Source organism: Ixodes scapularis, unplaced genomic scaffold (assembly GCF_016920785.2).
Source record: "Ixodes scapularis isolate PalLabHiFi unplaced genomic scaffold, ASM1692078v2 PGA_scaffold9__187_contigs__length_104089568, whole genome shotgun sequence".
Taxonomy (NCBI): Eukaryota; Metazoa; Arthropoda; class Arachnida; order Ixodida; family Ixodidae; genus Ixodes; species Ixodes scapularis.
The window spans coordinates 35,434,208-35,453,320 of NW_024609884.1; the positions used below are offsets into that span (position 1 = coordinate 35,434,208).

General features: G+C 44.5%; 1 protein-coding gene across 2 annotated transcripts in view; it reads right to left on the reverse strand.

Moving 5' to 3' along the window:
- Positions 1–292: 292 nt before the first annotated feature.
- The window catches only part of LOC8030156 (NEDD8 ultimate buster 1), a 47,676-nt gene continuing 28,855 nt past the window's right edge, over positions 293–19,113 (reverse strand). The window contains exons 8-11 of one of the 2 annotated variants that reach the window (XM_002409330.5): positions 6,938–7,234; positions 5,841–6,051; positions 918–938; positions 293–500 (exon numbers count right to left, since the gene is read on the reverse strand). In XM_002409330.5, coding sequence (XP_002409374.3) covers positions 349–500; positions 918–938; positions 5,841–6,051; positions 6,938–7,234 — 681 coding nt within the window. In that variant the 3' untranslated portion in view covers positions 293–348. The remainder of the gene's footprint in view (positions 501–917; positions 939–5,840; positions 6,052–6,937; positions 7,235–19,113) is intronic. The other variant, XM_029971087.4, reaches the window with a different exon arrangement.

Genomic DNA, 19,113 nt, shown 5'->3' on the forward strand with positions numbered 1-19,113 from the left:
CGTGCGACTTCCACTGTCGCTTCAACGCGGCTTCTTGCCCCACAATTGAGCTGAGGCGATGACGTAGGGTCTAGTATGCGTGCACATCAGTGCGTGAAAACAAATTATATACTCATATAAACGGGATCCTTGTGATGCGAGCAAAACCCTAGAGTTTCATTGCAAAACAAATAATGCCCTGGCACACTTGAAGCAGCAATGCCGGTAAATACTGACTTAAAAAGAAATACTCAGCAACAGTATGAGAACAAATAAGCATGTTTAGAGCATCAGAACAAAACTGGACATCATGGTACATTTGGACTTGTGAAATCCCACAAGGCCGAGCAATTTATTTGAAATCAACGTTTAAAATCCAAGCTCAACTAATTTCGTCCGATATTCCTTCAAGTAGAGCAATTCTTCTTCGAGCGTGGCATCCAGGAAGTCCTCTTCATGACCCGATATATCTTGCGTGAGCCTCTCCAAAGCTTCACGTTCTTTTTCGTCCCTTCCATCCTCTAGAATACACACAATAAAATGAATAAATAAAAAGGAGAAGCAGATGTCCAGATTCAAAGTAACAGAATTGTCATGCTCCTACATTATGGGAATATAGAGATCCACTTTATAGCACAATCAAGCAGACCCAACTAAATATCATGCATATATATTCCACAACTTTCCATAGATAATCAGCATAAAGGATTTATTCCCGTCTATGGCACCTCTATGGCACCCACTTTTAAGTAGAGCATTTGGCACCGAGGCTAATAAACGGTACAGTGGTTCCTTCTACAACTGTCCTCAGGTTGAGAAATCTAAGTGGCCTATGATCTTCAGACTTTCCTAGGTACTCTGAGCCATCTACAAAATATAGTTGACTCCCATTATTTTTGTAGAAGCACTAGTGAGTTAACAAAACAGAGCACGCTCACCATTTTGAAAGAAACCATGCTCTGCAGGGCGTGAGGGTTGGGAGAACAAAAGAATACAGCTCAAAACAAGAAAATAAACGAAGGCACACAAATTCGGATTTAAGGATCTCAGGGTGACAAGAAAAGGGAAGGGGTCTGGTTGTGATGCTCGAAAGTTGTTCGCAAATGACCACAAAATTGAACATTTACCAGATTGAAAATAAATTATTTTAGAATACTTGTTCACGGGTATATTTCACACTATTTTATCATTAATTTACTGCTGCACTCACTGCACTTAGGTTTATTTCCTTAACAAGTTTGCAAACGTATCTCAAGTACAAAGGGTCAAATGCATCTCTATCCACCAGGTCTTGCAACTGGCACATCTCTCCTCATAGATGATTGGGATTTTTTAGCTATTATACATGTAGCAAGTGTTAAATATCAACATGGCAATAAAGATATGTAATAAAAAGTGAAAAAAGAAGCCTTTCTCCATTAAAGCAACAAACAGAATGTTGGCAAAAAACAACAACGCCAACAACCAAACAACCCTTAACAAATTAAACTTGAAAGGTGGTAAATTTAAAATATAAGTAGACATCTGCTGGGGTTAGTGTAATGGCAGCATGTACAATCTCTTCTCTGTACTAAGAGTTGGCTGCTTGAAATGACAAATGTTTTAACATTTATATTCATACAGAAGACAAGTGACAGATTTGTTTAAAGATGAATTGCTAACAGGATAGATTCGTTTGGGTCAAATAAAGCCAAACAAAAACAAATGTCAAACAGGTGTCCCTAAAACACAGCCTTTCATACTTTTTCAGTCTTCTACGCATTTTGTTCTATACTTGGTGTCAACATTTCTGAGCGACACTGTTCAGGCTAGCATAGTTTCCACAATGCTCCAATGCTGTCAAAGGTACTTGTGCGAGTGCATGGCTTTGTTTGGTGGTGCCTTTGCACGAAAGCAGGTGCATATGAGATACAGGACATGCTCGCACAGTGCTGCAGAGCTGCAGCACTGTGATAACTATGCTAGCCTCAACACCGTCACACAAAACATTTTTGCCCGGTATAGTCATGAGACACAGCAGAGTTAATGTTTGCTGAAAATAATAAAGGTTTGCAGAATTGCTAATACAAAGGTGTTCTCACTAATAAAATGGCAGACTAAGGCAAAAGTTTAAAAAGGTACCAAAGAGATAGACCGAAAAAAAAAACCAAGAAAAACTCCTTTTATCGCAAGTGGGGACAAAGCAGAAGATAAAAAAGCAAAAAGCACCACACTTCTCGTGTGACATGCCGTGCGCATGAGCTTGTGTTGTAATTCATTCTGTTGTGTGTTGGCTTAAACAGCGGGAAGTTATTAGTCAGCCCCACTAGGCATGTAATATATCTGCTGTGGATTTGAAATTTAGCCAGTGCAGTACCACTGCTAGCCTGAGGTTTTTAACGTGCACCACACAGTAGACAGACATGACCGCATGCCGGTACGACGCTCGTTCAGATTGAAACGAGCAGAGTGGGAATTGAACCCAGTATCTCTGGGTTCTGCAGTGCGACCTTTCGTTCCACATTCTTTGGGCTGCGGTGCGCTAATGCACATGGCCACCGAACACCCCTCCATGAGAACATCAAGGCAACATGTGTGCACTTGGAGCTGCGGCTTCTTCTGCACTTAAGGTGAAACTAAGTACAACATTCTTTTTCCTAAACGGTGAAAAACGAAAAGCTTAAATTTTTGTCCGAGCTTGTCAAAGCAAAAAGTGCCCTAGAGGCTCATGCAGAAGGAAAGCCGTGGAGACACAAGGGCTGTTTCTTTTTATTCCTTGTGTGACGAGGATGTCTCATGTGACTAGCACCGCTCAGTTTGAATTTGCGACTCGCGGATAGACTGTTATTTGATCTACCCTTTTGCGATCACTGGAGTTACAAGTGCTTTGATATGACAACATAACTGAGGAGGGACCTATCCCTTGAAATCACGAAAAAAATGGGAGTACAATTTTAAATGCTGCAATAAAGATCCAATACTACTGAAGATATCAAGTACACTCGGGCATACTAAACTTAATTGATCTTCTGATTGTTACATACAACTATTCAAGTGCTTGCGTCAAAATTGTGCCCTAAGGAAGGCACACACCTTGCTCCCATCTAGCCCCTCGATTTACCATTTGTTTGAGACAAAATTTCTTATATTTTACCCTTCTTTTTTTTAAGGCATATACATGTGAAAGAGCTTCCCATTTAAATCCCGATGGCATCTACGGTCAGGCCTACTAACTACTAGATCATTTACATTGTGAAAAAAGAACAGCACCCCCAATGTCATCATAGTTGAGTGCTGGCTTGGCAATGTACTCGCAACACCCGTACCTTCGAGCTTATGTGATCTTCCATAAGCAAAAATAGTACTTTCGTCTCAAGCAGCCAAAATCTGAATGTGCACTACATTTCACATTGGTATACTTCGTTTCACGGTAACTTGGCAAACTGTGGATGCTGCGGCCCCCACGACCCTATAAGGGCGTCACAGCAAGGCATGTGACAACACTCCATAGTTGAGGCCACAGAGGCCTCGTTACCCCCAGAGCAACAGCACCATTCGCGACAAAAAGTAGTTCAAGGCTTCTTTTTCTTTTAACAACAATTTACTGGACGCCATATTTGAGGGTGCTGTTTAAAGCACATGCTCAGAACGAGCTCACATTAATAGGCTGCTAAGACTGGCAATCTTGATGGTGTGGAATGCATATTGCAAAAGAACTCTGGAAGCTCACCATCAGCACGAGCTCAGCAGTCGCACACAGAGCTATGGCCGCCAGTGATTACTCCCTATAGACAAATGCAAGCATGGCACATTGACTGGTGCCCCATGCGAGCAAGTGCGTGCAACTTCGACGTGAACATAGCTTTGGCAAGCTTGCAATTGCATGGACTTGTCCACACAAGCAGAGTCATGACAGCGGCCAGTCGCTTTGCTCGCAATTGTCAATACTCTGTCTACCCAAAGAATCCCCGAAAAGAAAAAATTTTTTTTAAACAAGCTAATTGGAAAACGTGCGTCAAAAAAAAATTTTACAGAAAAAAAAGAAATTTTTTTTAGCAATATTGACGGCGAGAGATTTATTTGAAATTCTGCGCGCAGTCCATGACGTCACTGGTCATTCCAGAATGACCATCTCGGTCGTGAAGGCGAAGCTGATCCACCTCTCCTCCACGCCCCCGATATGCTGGAGAAAAAACAAGTGGCAAGGAGGTGACTGCCAACTAAATTGCGCCTCGCGCAGTCCATATTGCTCAAAAAAATTTTTTTTATTTTTTTTTTCGCATAAAATGTAGTTTTTGGCATGTGCGTCTCATTTAAACTGTTTAAAAAAAATTTTTTTTTTCTTTTCAGGGGTTCTTTATGCTGAGACTGCAGCCAAAGCTACAAGCACAAGCTAGCTTGCATTCCTGGCTTTGAGACGTGCATTTCCAGTGCAAGTGCTCGTTCCGCGGAAGAACGCTTCAAAACAGCGACCTCGAACTCTCATGCTTGTTGCATTGGCTGCAGTCTTAGCTTATTAAGGGTGAACGGAGTATAGCGACACTACGCTACACAACACGGAAGAAAGATGAAGACATGTTACTTCTCACCGATACTTAATTCGGATAAAGCATTTTCGGAGAACAATGTGGCTTTTGAACGATGTTTGAATGATCACAGTCCTGTAATCGATTGCTTCCACTCAAAACGTTGTCCTGACACTAGCACCCGCCACAGATTCATGGGTAAACTGAGCGACTGATCCAGAAGAGATCACTACTCTACCGGACGGCAATGTTGTGGTTGTAGACGTTCATCCGAAGTTGGTTGGTTTCGCAGCAGACGACTCTTGGCCAGCAGATGACAGCCGGTTCCTCTGGCCCTCGCATTTGGTGCAGTGACACAAACACTCCCGTGACGCAAGGGTACGTGCCTCGCTCCAACGCTCCTATTCAGTCGCAAGGGCTGTATGTAGCCTTCACAGTTCACCAAGCTATCGTGAAATGGAGTATAGTCACTTGCGAGATACTATTATGAATACATTATGAAAATTCTTCACTCTTAGAGAAAGTATGACTAAAATGTGACATACTGTAGGCATACAGATAATATTATGTCATATTTTTAAGAACTAATATCCATGCATAAAGTGATAATACTCTTTAGGCCCCAAAGCGGCACGCGTATTGGGGGGGGTTATTGTGCTGAAAGACTCGGAAAACTTTAAAATTAGGTAACACTCCCCACTCTTTTTTTTATTTTGTATATACCATACATATTCCTTTTCCTTGCAGTTTGAATACTGTTTGGCACACACATCATCTAATAAATTTGATTGGAATATTTAGTATTAATTTCTTCATTTCTGTAGATTCTATGTCCATAGTACTATTCACATTTCATGAGCACCTTCAGCATTAGCATCAGAATCTCTTCAAATGTGGTCTCTTGCAGCTGCATCTTCCCTGCCATCCATATCTCATTCATTGATTAGAGAAAGCACCCTTTCTGCTGATGAATCCTTTTGATTAACAGTGTCTTTTATGTATTCAGGGTTCCGGGGAGACAAAGCGGGACAAAACACCGTGCCACAAGCACGCTGGTGAGACAGCGGGACCACGGCCACAAAAGCGGAACCTGTTCTGCCTAAATCGGGACCTCTGGTCTTTTCATCTATGCACAAATATTAGAATATATTTGTTAATTTTTTTATGTTAGCTTGACCTTCCAAAACATTTGCTCATAATCAAGCATTTTTTCTGCTACAATACATAACGCAAATCCCACTGTTCATTGAAAAGGGGCACAGCACACTGATGAAAATTTTAAGATAAAAGGCCCCAACCATTCAGCTCTAGAAATGGACGATCCACAGCAAAGACTGTACCCAGATAGAGCCTTACCCATGTCATCGTCAGCCATCAATTCACTCACTGCAGCATCCAGGTCTCCATTATTCCTGGCAAGAGCTTCATTGACCGATTCAAAGTCAAAGCCAAGAGCAAGAAGTTGGGCCAGCATTGATTCTGGAATTCCTTGAGCTCCCTCGTGGCCCAGTGGCACAAATCCCGACGAGCCACTTGATGTACTGCCCAGTGGCGTGTCTTGCATGATCTATGAAAGAGCAAAGAGCACATTGACCCATGCACGATAAAGTTTACATAGTGGCATTTTCAAGGAAGATTTAAAGTGATTACCGCGATATCCTGAGAGATAGCTCACCAAAAAGTGAGAGCAAATTGGGTGAAAATAAGGAGTGGGCTAACTTTAGGTAGGCAATCGAGGAAACTTTTAAGAATACTCATTTTATATTCTGTGACCTGCCAAGCTTGTTTTCACACTGAGGGACAATGAAGCAAGAACACTGTCCTTCCCAGTTTGCAATGTTCACTTATCTTACGCTGTGGCTGAGTAACACCAATTCTAAAAAAAAAAGTCAAATTTGGGGGTTTTACGTGCCAAGCCAACGACGGGCATCTGGCACGTCCCAGCGGAGGACTGAGGATTAATTTGGACCACCTGGGGATCTTTTGACGTGCAACCGCATCTATCACAACAATTGTTCCTGACCATTTATTTAGGACTGCCATAAATAATCTCTACTGCTCAGATTGAGCTGCGAAGTGTACTACTGCCACTAACCCCCACTCCCCTCTGTAATGCCAATGGCCTTGAGGGTATTTTAAATAAATAAATAAATAAATAAACCGAAAGCTCGGTTACACGGCGCCTCCTCCGCAATAAGCCTCCGTCTAACACCAATTCTACCGAGGTCACCATGAGCCAGAGCCCTGCAATTACTAGAGGTGGGCTTTCTTTCGGTGTTTTTGAAAGAATAGCAAATCATGCAAAAATAGGGGTGGGGCATCTCTCGGGATATGACGGTATGCTGCCAAACAATATCAATATTTCCACATATGGCAGAATGAAACCATAACAGTAAAGAATTGTAAAATAGCATGAACTAAACTTGAAGTATAAAACAGCCTAGCAATCACACCTGTACGGCCAAGTTGATGTCATTGTTGGCCTGTTGCAGAGAGCGGCGAGCCTGACCCGATGAGAACCCCATCGACCGGAGCGTGTCATAATGCTCAGCATTGACCCACTCCCCGGCCTGAGTTTTTCCCAACCGTTTCTCTCGGCGCCTCCTTTTCTTCTTCGCTTCCTCCTTTCCAAGCTGTGCTTCTCTCTCTTCGTGCTGTGATATGATGTACTGCACGGCCAGGTCAACATTGCCCCCTGCTGACCGGAGCCCTAGCCGTGCCTCTGTGGAACTGTAACCAAGGGCCATGATCTGCAACAGAAGTCAAAGGGATCGCACCATGCAAAGAATAAAAACCTAAGAAAGCTATGCTGCTATAATCTATCACATGTGATTACATATTTCCTAAAGCATTATTGTGAACGAAAGATTAGTTTCACAAATAAATTGAATTTAATTGCAGACCCCTCGGCTCTACCTGCTCAGCAGGTGGAGCCCACGGAAAAAAGGCACAATTGGTGTATTCCTCAAGTTTGGTAAGCATTCTAGTACAACAATAAAGCACTCTGGACAACAGGGTAAGTTTTTTTGCCAAAATAAAGTAGGGTCAAGTTATGCGATTGTGGGCACGGCACCAAGACAGATATAGTATGCTCGTATTCTATAGAATTGAGACTTGCTGATGAAAGCACTATAATCCATATTGATTTTCGCCAAAACAAAAAAGAAACATACTTCCTCATTTACTTTACACTTCATCAAAAGAATAAAGCTGGCAAATCATGCCCATTCCCTCAAGTACTCACTGCCCACAGTTTGCATGGCTGCCACACAGTACACCAATTGCAAGCAGTTCTTGTGAACATCAAAGATAAATATTTGCGGAGCTAGGGCTTGTGAAATGCGCCCGATTTAGTATGTGGGAACCACGTGGACAGCTTTCCTTCGCCCTTCTCGGGTGATTTGCTGAAGGCACACCCTTCGGGATCATGACTTGGACGCGTCCACCCCACCGGGGAGCCAATCTACATCCAACCACCCCAGGTGCATCCATTCCCGCAAACTATATAAGACAGCCCAAATCCAACGGGAGGGACTCTCGCTGGAGGAGGCTCTGCTCTACGGAGCCTTCCTTTCTTTTACCGATCTTCCCCTTCCGTGATACTGTCAATAGCAGCAGCGCGGACTTGAAGGACATATTCGGCTAATTAAGTGCACTGTAGAATCCAAAGTGCAGCCAGACTGCAACACCACTTGTGAAAATGAAGACGCTTGCTGCTTAGGTACTTCTGCTTCACTAAGGATTTTGTTGCCGATAGGCCCCCGCCCCGCCCCGCCCCGCCCCGCCCCGCCCCGCCCGCCCCGCCCCCCCTTTGTGGAGGCCTCGTTCCTTAATCCTCTCTACCCCCGTGAGGGGGGTGTCATCCCATTGACAGCCGGTGACTGGCAGTCTAAACCGCTAATGACTGGCAACATTGCCCGGCGCCGCGTTGGCGATGGAACAGACCTAGGCAAGAGGTTAAGCTGGCCTTTTCCCGCTGACTGAGTTCTTGAGTTAAGCCTCTTCTAGCAAAGAATGTTTGAGGGATCGGCCAGGATATCACTTGTCTTGGGAAGGCATGTATTCTTCAGGCCAGACTCAACGACGACGGTGGCGGCCCAAGAGTGACAAGGAACTACTGTTCATGGACGTCTGCGAGTGTGAAATGGGCGTGTGTTCAAGGAGGGGAAAGAGACTTGGGCAGCGCTCGGACTTGGGGAGCGAACACTTTGCTACCATTAGATGCAAACATTACAGCAGGAACCCCCTACTGGGGAGGTGGGGTCAAGTGACCCTTTAAAAGGAGCAGCAGGCGGCTGCGAGTGTGTGCTGTTGGACGCTGTAAATACGTCTGTAGATATGTATTAAACAGAGTTTATTGTAAGAAACTCTCCCATCTCCCAATTTTCCTGCCTGGAGTCGTCTTTCGGTTCCTGCCCTGGCCTGGCCCTGCTTGATCCTGCCTGGAGACCTCCTTGGTCTCAACGGTTTCCCTTGGGTATCCTACAAACACCACACGAGCAGAAACATCTTGTTAAGCTAGATAAGGGAATGTGCCAACGCTTACCCTTGGATGCACCGTCATTACGGACAAAAAGGATGTAGATGAAACTGTCAAACTGTATATTTGCAACTCCAGCATTTTTTGTCTTTCGGTTCATCCTCGAGGGGGCTTGCCCTCTCGTGAACGAACGAAAAACCAACAGGTACTGTTGGGCTTGGTGCTGCTGTTACCGCATGGTTCTGCTCGGCGTGTTTGTGAATCATGCAATTTTCATGAAAAAGCTAAAGCGTTAAAATAAAAATTGTTTTGTTCTGCTGTACAACAGCGTTGCACGAAGGGACTGGGACGTCCAATTTCATTGGGGACATTTTGTAGATTGTCTGCTGAAGATTGCGGACCCTGTGGGTGTGAGCTCAATCCATGCTAAACATGACAGCATGAGCTCCTGCCAGTAATGCAAAGTTCTCGTGCACGATTTATAAAAGTTTCTATGCCTTCATGAAAGCAAAACAGAACTGCCGTGTCGAGCAATAGGGGTCAGGGATTAGGTTGAAGTTTTACTCAATGGAAATGCCATGAGAAGAAACATGACCGTTTGCTCCAAAGACTTCCAAAAGACAGACGCTTCTAGGTAAGGACAACAGCAAATAAAAAAATGCTTGCATCATCTTCTAAGTGTGTCTGTGTTAGTGAGCCATCTATAACGAGTCCTTACAATTGGAGGTTTTTGCGAAGCAAATTGCAACGCTGTGAATAACACGATACACACACATAGTATATTTCAATGTTTGTATTCAATAAAGCAACAAAGCAAACCCCTAAACGCACCAATGGCGTTGTAACTGCAATGCAGACCGTTCACATGTTGCAATGCAGCAAAATCAAGGCAGTGTGCAGCGAGCTGCGAGCCTCTGACACAAACATCAACACTGCAAACATAGCTCTTCTGTAGCTTGACGGTCACCCTGTGCAGCTCACCTTTTATGGCACTGGTGGCCAGGCAGAGCGTAAACACAGTGATATTTTTTTGACAAAGAATAATGTGCTCACCCTAGACAAAGCTTTGAAGGTTCCGAAAGATCTCGACTGCTTTTAAAAACAAACCCAATTGCCTTCTAATCATACAAAAGCATCTCCGTCGCCTGTGGTCTGCACCTGCCTTGGCCACTTCACTTTTCTAACCGAATAAATTAATTTAAGCCAACTAGCTAACATCAGCAAGCAGGCGGATGGAAAATCCTATTTCGACTCCACTGCCACCAATTAGAACTACCTATATACCTTTCCAGTGCTTATATGCCAAACAAAAACTGCCAAGTCACCGAGTTGTGTACATATATGCAGCGCCAATATTCCGCACAAGAGAGCTAGTGTGCATGCTTGAAATACAAAGATGGCAGAGCGCAGAAGGCAATTATTGGAATGGTCTATAGGTCGTTAGAGTTGAAAATAGACGTTACACTAAAGCGCATTCCAAACCGACACATATTTCGCATTTGTGCACCGAACACATATAGCTGTCCGCTTCCGGTTCCGACGTCACTGCTCCGTTTTTATGTTTTCCAGTTCCAGGTATTTAGGGTTCAAATATTTCAACTTTCTGGGTCCCCGTATCGTGACGCAGGCCTCTGTATTGAGGGAGTGGCGAATCCTGGACCGCGCTTGTTTCCCGCCGGTGATCACATGCTCTTTGCGTACTTGATGAATGAACACCATCTCGTACACCGGCAATGCTGATGGCGCCGAGTGCAGGATTAGCCAGGTGCACTGCTGTCCGCTTCTTGCAGCGATTTTTCTGCGTCGGGTTACATTTCTCTCGTCTCAACTTTACATTGGTATCCGCTTTTATGCAAGGTAGTTTCGGTGTGATGACGTGAGAATTCGCCTGTTATTCCTCCGACAACTGTTCAACGTCCCAGTGCTTGGTCGAGCCAACCTATCCCCCACCGCTGCTACCCTCGCTATCAGCTTCAAGGTGAACAGTCTTTTGTGTCGATCGCTCACCGCGACCTTCGACGATGCTAATCCTTGAAAAGTCGACAATCATGGAGGAAGCGGCAGAGGTCTCTGAAGAGAACCCAATGGGAAACCAGGTGGTCCCCCAGAATATGTCACTCGAAAGACAACGTGGGAGTTGAGAGGCACTTTGACCTTCAATTTGTTTCATCTTTTAAAAATAAAAACTAGAGAGCACGCAAGCAAACACAATTTTCTGTTTTTTCTTCCATAAGTGACACAGATTAATTCCCGAAGTTAATTGGCCAAGTCCAAAAATCGTTGCACTGCCCCTTAACCCTTTAAGTGCCATGGACGAGCTGAGCTCGTTGGCCACTTTTTGGCTAAAAATGATATGGACGAGCTCAGCTCGTCCAGTGGTTTTTTCGGTAGCCAGTAGTTTGCTGCGCTGATCATAGATGGCAGCACTCGTTTTAGTTGGGGCATTTGTTTTTTCGCCGCCGCTGATTTTTGCGTAATAAACTTTTAAAATTTTATCTGTATACTAGAAGAATAAAACTTCTAAATAAAAAAAAATATGCCACTTTTAGGTTACTTTTTGAAAAAAAAAAGAAAAAGGGGGGGGGGGGGGGGCACTTAAAGAGTCATGAAATGCTTTTTTAACTTTTTCCTGTTTAGCTTTTCTCCTCAACTCATAAATCCCGCATTCTACCAAACAGTTCAAGAAGACGGAAAGGGGGGAGTCCCCTCTTGCTAGGACTTTCGCTTCTGTATCTGGGCACAGCCATTGTCCCTTTAGAAGATTAGCCTGTCACTCAAAATTCAGATAAAAGTTGCTTTTCCCACCCCGTTCACCCCGAAGCTGACAGTGCTGTGGAAGCTACGTGCTCGTTGGGCCAGCCACACTTTTGCCACGTGATCACGCTCTCTCGCGCATACCCACGCGCGAAGAATGAGGTCAGGTGATGAAAAGAGCCGGCTGATTAGTCTGGCAAGCGCGCGTAGCTTCAAACACAATGTCAGCTTAGGGGTGAAGGGAGTAAGTGAGGTCCGGTGTCGTGTGACGTGCGTTTGGGCCCGGTGACGCGCTTCGGGGACCGCGGATGTATCACAGTGAAAAGGTAGAGAGCTTACGAAGGGAAGGAGGTACGAAATAGTCCGCTGTGTTTTCAAAGTTCCGTACCGAAAGTCAGGCTTTTGACTTTCCACCTTTTTTGCTTTTGGCACACTGAACGATCTGCTATCACTAAAATCCCAATATAAATTGATTTATTCTAGCCGAAAATTCGTTTCATGGGCCCTTTAAGGGGTTAAAGAGCAACTCTGCTTCATTTTCAATATTGAGAAAACTATTCAGCTCTCTTCACTATCATCTAGGAAGACCACATGTCAAAAATTATGATCTAATTCTGTCTATATATTTAATAAACTGGCCAACAAACTTTCAATCGCGCAAAGTTGCCGAAATCAGAAACTCCAGCGTGCGACGTGAGGCGCAATCAACAGCGCAGTCAATACCACAGAGTTTGAGCAGCCAACATTGAGCCACTACGTCAGAGTCATGTCTACGTCATTCTCACGTTTTGTTTGTTTTTACTTCTCAGAGCGAAATTGAACGGTGACGTCATGAGTTGCTCCTCTCGGTGTTGGCTCAAAGGTGCCCACGTGATCACTATAACAGAGATGCGCTAGTTTGCGCTGCCCGGTGTGCTTCTCAGAGCTGAGAGCTAGCAGCAGTCTGTTTCATCTCGCCGCTGTTGTAGTTTTGCGAACAATGTTTTGGTTACGATATGAAAGCGAGCCGCATCTCCGACGCCTAGCTGTGAAGCCTGGCGAAAGATCCATAGGCTCACGATGTTGTGTTGTTGCCTGCTCGAACTACCAGCTGACCAGCCCGGGAATTGTCTTTCACAAGTTCCCATACGACAGTGCGTATCTGAATGTATGGACGGCTTCCAGAGTTCCCCAGGCCGGTTGAACACCGGGAAGCCGTTGTCGCCAAATCGCAGGACAATGATCTGTTCTGATTGCTTATGCTCATGGCACTAACTAATTTGTTGTTACCAGCTAAATAGACAAACGTGCGTGAAAATAACAGTTGCACTGTGAAACCAATTCAAAGTGCACTGGAGCATACTTATCTTCATAATTCCCGCTGACTATTTTGCTCTTCACAACTAACATGTAGTCTGCCGTACAGCTTCGTAAAGGTACACAATTCAGGCTACTAAAGCAGGAGACACATGCACGGTCAAACAACCCCTGCGTCGGTAGCACTACGCGCCTGGCGCTTCCCAGTGTACGAGTATATCTGTCTTGTGCCTGTACAAAGAAGAGGCGAAAACTCGGCTATTTTTAGGAAAATACATGTGAACTTGGGAGGTTTATGCGCCAGACCTAAGAAGGGAATCTGACATGCCCCAACGAAGGCCTGATGACTAATTTGGACCACCTGGGGATCTTGTGACGTGTAACCGAGATCTTGGTTACATAGCGCCTTCGCGGCAATAAGCCCGCGGCAAATTTCGGGCACCTCCGTCAACATTCCAACCTGCCAACTGGGGATCCACACGTTGAGCAACACTCCGGGACATTTTGTGGCATTTAAAAAAAAATAGGAGTGCGGTACACAGCTTTGATCGGCGCTGAAAACCCGCAAGCACACGGGCGCGCGCAGTGGGCTTCATTGCCAAAAAATTCTCTCCGTGTTACAAGCTTAGGATGTATCAATAAGGACTTTTTTTGCACCGTGTCCACATAGTATAAGCGGTCCTGTCCTGCCAAAGCTTTGCTGTCGCCAGACTTTCGGTGACACAATTTTGTGGCGTGTAGGGGGAATGACAATTTGTCACTTCACCTCACACAGGAGAGCTTCGTGGGCTGTGTGATGGTTGCTGTAGCTAAGCTCTATTGTATCAATGTTATCGTGAGGACATGCGAATGCACTACGTTGTTGACTCTGCTACAGTTCACCCGTTTCTTCGGAAATTGGCTGTGGCACGCTTGTGCATATACATGTGTTGTTTAGTATTCCTCAGCTTCTACAAATGTTTCCAAAATATGTGTTGGAGAAAACTTGCTTTTTTGGAAAGAAGCGCAAGTGATGCAGACATTGTTGGGTATTGTAGCGAACTTCACTGGCGAAAAGTGCGGAGCAGACGACACTTGCGCTTGGCTCTACTCTCGCCCGCTGTCGTGTAAAGGATCACGTGACCTTTTGGACCACGTGATTCGAGGTGACGTGGACATGACTCCGACGACACGAGACCAATGTTGTTTGTCGCAACCAAAGTTTCGGTTTTGGTGTCTGCTGTTTAAACTAGGATTACACAAATAATATTCGACATTTCGCGAATCCAAAGACGTAGAGCTGTTTAGTATAGTGCTTTGGGAAAAGGAATCGCTTGTAAGCCTAAAATTTTTGGAACTGAGCAGAGTTGCCCTGTCTGACTGAGACTTATAGTGGGGAAGGGTACCTGAGCTTCCAATTGCACATCAAAAGATCCCCAAGGGGTCAAAATGATTCCAGACTCCCCCACTGGGGCATGCCAGATGCCTTTCATTGGTTTATGAAAGGCATCTGGCATGCCCCAGTGGAGGACTCTGAGATCATTTTGACCCCTTTGGGATCTTTTGATGTGCAATTGAAAGCTCAGGTACCCTTCCCCACAATAAGTCTCAGTCAGATTGCAGACACCTTGGTTTCATAAGTTACAGATGGCTTGGTCCACAAGGTTAAGGTCCGACTAACAGAATTGTCTTCTGCCAAGCAGAAAACCCTTTCCCAGCGTCCTTGGACATGAGTGGTGCATCAGCATTCGGCTGGGACTTCAATCAGTGAGAACATGAGTCCTAGCCGGTCGCTGACAAAGTGGTCATGCCCAATCTGCGACTTACGTTGGCTTCCAGTAGGATATGCAGAAAATCAAGCAGTATGGCTTTGCTATTCATTCATTCCTTCATTTTTTTTTTTTTTTTTTTGTGCTTAAAAACAACTGATGCCTTGGTAATGATGCATCTAGGAAGTGTTTAAGAGCACAAGAGGGAATAAAGAAAAGGGCACTGGAAAATGGTTTTCTGCGTGGCAGAAGACAATTCTGTCTTCCGGCACTTTAAAGGGCAACTCCACTCAATTCCGAAGATTTCGCGATAATGAGTGATTTCGCATTAAAAAGCCCTAGAAAAAGACACTGTGTCGTTTGCTTCGCGAAAAATGGGATTTATATTTTTAAATCTAATTTTAAACATGAGCGGAAATCGAAACCGAAACTTCATCTCCGTTTGGCAACATTAGCCTCGGGCCGCCAAGAACATGGCCATCACGTGGTACGAGATGTCACGTGATCCTCTACGCAACGACGCGCGGCATTGGGGCGGGCGTGTGCCAGGCGCTAGTGCCGTCTGCACCTAACTCTTTACCACGTTTTGATGCCTATGACATTCGACGTCTGCACAACAGCGGCATAAGTCTGCACACGTGGTGCCCGTAGTGTGGACGAAACTCCGAGAGACAATAATCACAACTGGTGAGACGACGACGGCGGTTGTGACGTGGGAAACGGCGGTAACGGCGAGACCACGGCGAGACCACGGTGGGGCGGCTGGACGGCTCCCATGAAGCGCGCTGCGCAGGCACATTATGCCAATTGCGTGGACACCGCTGAGCGCCGAGAGGAACCGTTGCTGACGTCATCCGCTACGCTCGCCCGGAGAAGTAAAAATAAGCAAAAGGGGGCAATGGTGATGACGTTTAGCTCAATGTTGGCTACGCCCATGCCGTAGCCGTGACTGCGCTGTTGGTTGCGCCTGAAATTGCCCGCTCGATTCAGCCGATTTCGACAACTTGGCGAGTTGCAAAGTTTGCCGGACCGTTGAAGAATCATTTAGACACAACTGCGTCGTAATATTTGACGTGTGGTCTTCCTAGGCGATACTGAAGAGGACTGCATTGTTTTTTCAAAACCAAAAATGAAGCGGAGTTGCCCTTTAAGGAGTGCTAATAAACTAAAAAGTTGTTCAACTATGGTATTTCATAGTGACCGTGTTGAGAAGCTGCCTGCACAACTTGCTCTGGTGGGAGAGATCCCTAATCATTTTCCCATTGGAAAAGCTCCGATGAAGTGCTCCCGGCCACTAAAGTTGTTGCTCAAAACTCTGCTAAGCTGATATGCACAATTTATATGTAATCCAAAGGATTGTCTTGAGCACAATAAGGGAGAATATCAAACACAAAAATGTGCTTCTAACAAACAGTGCACAAAAATAACTTTAAATTAAATTTTGTTTCATAAATTAGAACCATCAACATCAACCAATGCTGCAAGTCTGTAAATGGTGTAGTTTGTGCTGTGCTTTGGCTATGGTGGGGTAAATAGTGCAGGTTGGAGAGCGGTGCAGTGTGTCACCCAACTGGGCCATCTCTTTAATATAAACAAAGAATGCTCCAGCTACAGTGAAACTTCTATTTCTCACGATTATTAAGGCAAAAACAGGCAGAAGTTGCAGAATATCTTCTTGAAAAATGTTAAATTGGGAACACTGGTCTCGAGTTTTCGGTGAAGATGCTGTAAAAGTGCAGGAATGATCCAAATTCTTTTATAAATACCTTCGTACTGAGCACAGACAGATTTCTTATTCTCCAGCCCTAACGATTTATCCGAAACTTTAGCCAGTGGTTCCGAACCACTGATATTTTGGGGACCCCTTTAGGATTGGCAGAAGTGATGTCGGATCACATCTGCCTGGGGGTAGGGGGGGTATCGGATGATTAGTACTAGCAATGGGCCAAACTTTTGCCAAATCCAAAATTCGGCGCCGGATCTTGAGATTCGGCAAAGCCAAAGTTTTGCCAAACTTTTATAAAGATACGGGAAAGATTCGGCAACAATATGTTGTTGCCAGACTTAAGAATTGATATTTCTTTTTTCCGGGCAAAGTTTTTAGGTTTTTCTTTTAAAGCATATTGACACAAGTGATATTCTACAAGATAATTGTATCGGTGTCATTTTTGTGTTTACTGGATATTTTACAGCGACTTTTTGCAGAAGTGGTGTGACAACGAGGTTGGGTAGCAGCGCGTGCAGTCACGATACACGAGTTTCGGTTTTGAGGCCTCATCAGCGCAAGCCTGCAAGTGTGTATTGTTACAATAAAGGCGGTAACAGTGTGTTCTTACTTTCTCTGCGAGTCACCGTTTCGTGCACGAAAATGAAGGCAAGGGCTGCTGAGCCTTCACCAGGAGAGACAATATTATTGTAAATATGCTTGACGTCAGTTTTGCATGAAAAAGTGCATCCCACATTTGCAACGTCTTGTTTTTAGCTTTTAAAATGCCAATTTCTGATGTTGGGACACATGCGGACACTTAGAAAGATGGAAAGAGTTAGGAATGCTGAATGAGCAACGTAGGGCATAATAGTTTTGTGTTTAGTTTTATGTGGATAGATAAAAACTGCGAAAACGCTAATTAAAACGCATTATTATATTGTTTGGGCACAAACTACTTGTGAGCCGAGAAGTGCTTTAAAGTACTTGTCAGTCAATGTTGTAACTACTTCATTGCATCACTAGAAATATCAAATAAAAATCACGTTATTCCCAATGTACTACATCATTTCACTTGCGCAGTGGACTGCGTCAATTCCTGGTCACTCTTCTGTTCTTGTGGCAATAAATATTGAAGAACTGCACTCACAAAGGCTGACAAACACACAGTTACCATGTCACCCACTCCGCACCTTGCCGCAACCATTACTACACTGTATGATGGTAACGCCTTGAGTAACACCGCACGACCACACGGCCTTAATTTGCAATCCATGGCCCCGTCGCGGTCTCGCCTGTCGCAGACATTTGCCGAACTTTCGACGAATCTGACAAGCTTTCCTTCAAAAGTTCGGCATATGCCGAACTTTGCCTTACTGAAGTTTGGCAGATTTGGTCCATCACTACTGATTACAGTAAGAAATGGGTGAATGAAGAAAACTAAACGCATGTAAACCAACTTTGAAGCTCCAAAACAGAGAATAATCAACCCTACTGACTCGGCACACATGGTGTGGTCTGTTCGGCTTTGCAATACAGCCAGCATCAATAAAAAAAAAACTTATTGCTTGGCTTGTTTGAGGGTTGTGGGTTCGGGGACCCCTAGAAGGCTTTTAGAGACCCCTAGGGCAGAGGTTCTCAATTTTTTTGGTCTCGCGGAACCCCAGGAAGCCTCAAAAACTGCCACGGAACACTGCTCCTCCCCGCTCCTCCCTCCTATCACATGGCCGCTTATTTTGGCTAAGAGTTCACCCCTCAACTCTAAGCCAAAATAAGCGGCCATATGATCAGGAGCCAATTACATGCTGCCAATGTTTATCATAGCCACGCGCTGAGGTTAGCAAAGCATCGGGCAAGGGCCGAGTTTGTTAAAAAGGTAGTCTGGCGATTTTTTTTAGCTACCCTAACTAAATACATTTTCTGAATCCCCGGCCTCTGCCCCTTCCATTATGCTATTTATTATTGAGAAATTAAGAATAGTTATTGTAAAATCGGTTAATAAAAATTATGCCAAAACCACCATTTACATATACTCATGCTTTTTAGTGCCGTGACGTCAGTGATACGCAGGCTTGCATATTGAGCAGGCAGTCTAAAAGATGGACTATGCCGAGCATTTGTTTTGCGCTGCTCCACAGGTGCTGGAGTGAGCTTCTAAAGTATTCATTTGACACCATGAAACTGCTTGTAATTCGTTGGAAACAATTCTACGGTCCAAAGAGTGAACCCTTGCCTGCCAGTGGTGTCGCTTTTTCATTGTTGCCAGCAGAGACTTTGTTTGAAAAATACGGTGAGGACCAAAATTGCTAATTATTCTTTTACATTCATAACGTATAAAACATGCATTAGATTTTTTCTCCGTGCAACTTTGCCAAAAAAATTATTTCAGACTAATACATGGGTGACAAAGAAAACACCAGAGTACCCCTTAAGGTTTGGTTATTCCTGCCATTGCAGCGATTGGGCACGAGCCATTACCTGAATGCATGTCGCAAGCCTTAATCGAAAGCTCACACAGTGCTTGTGTCTCCTGTATGAGCCAATTTTAAATATTGTCACAAATGACAATGGATGAGGCTGTGATAACTGAAGAAAATAAACGTTTAATGGGGCGAAATTGTGGCCCAAAATAAAAGGAAGCAGAAG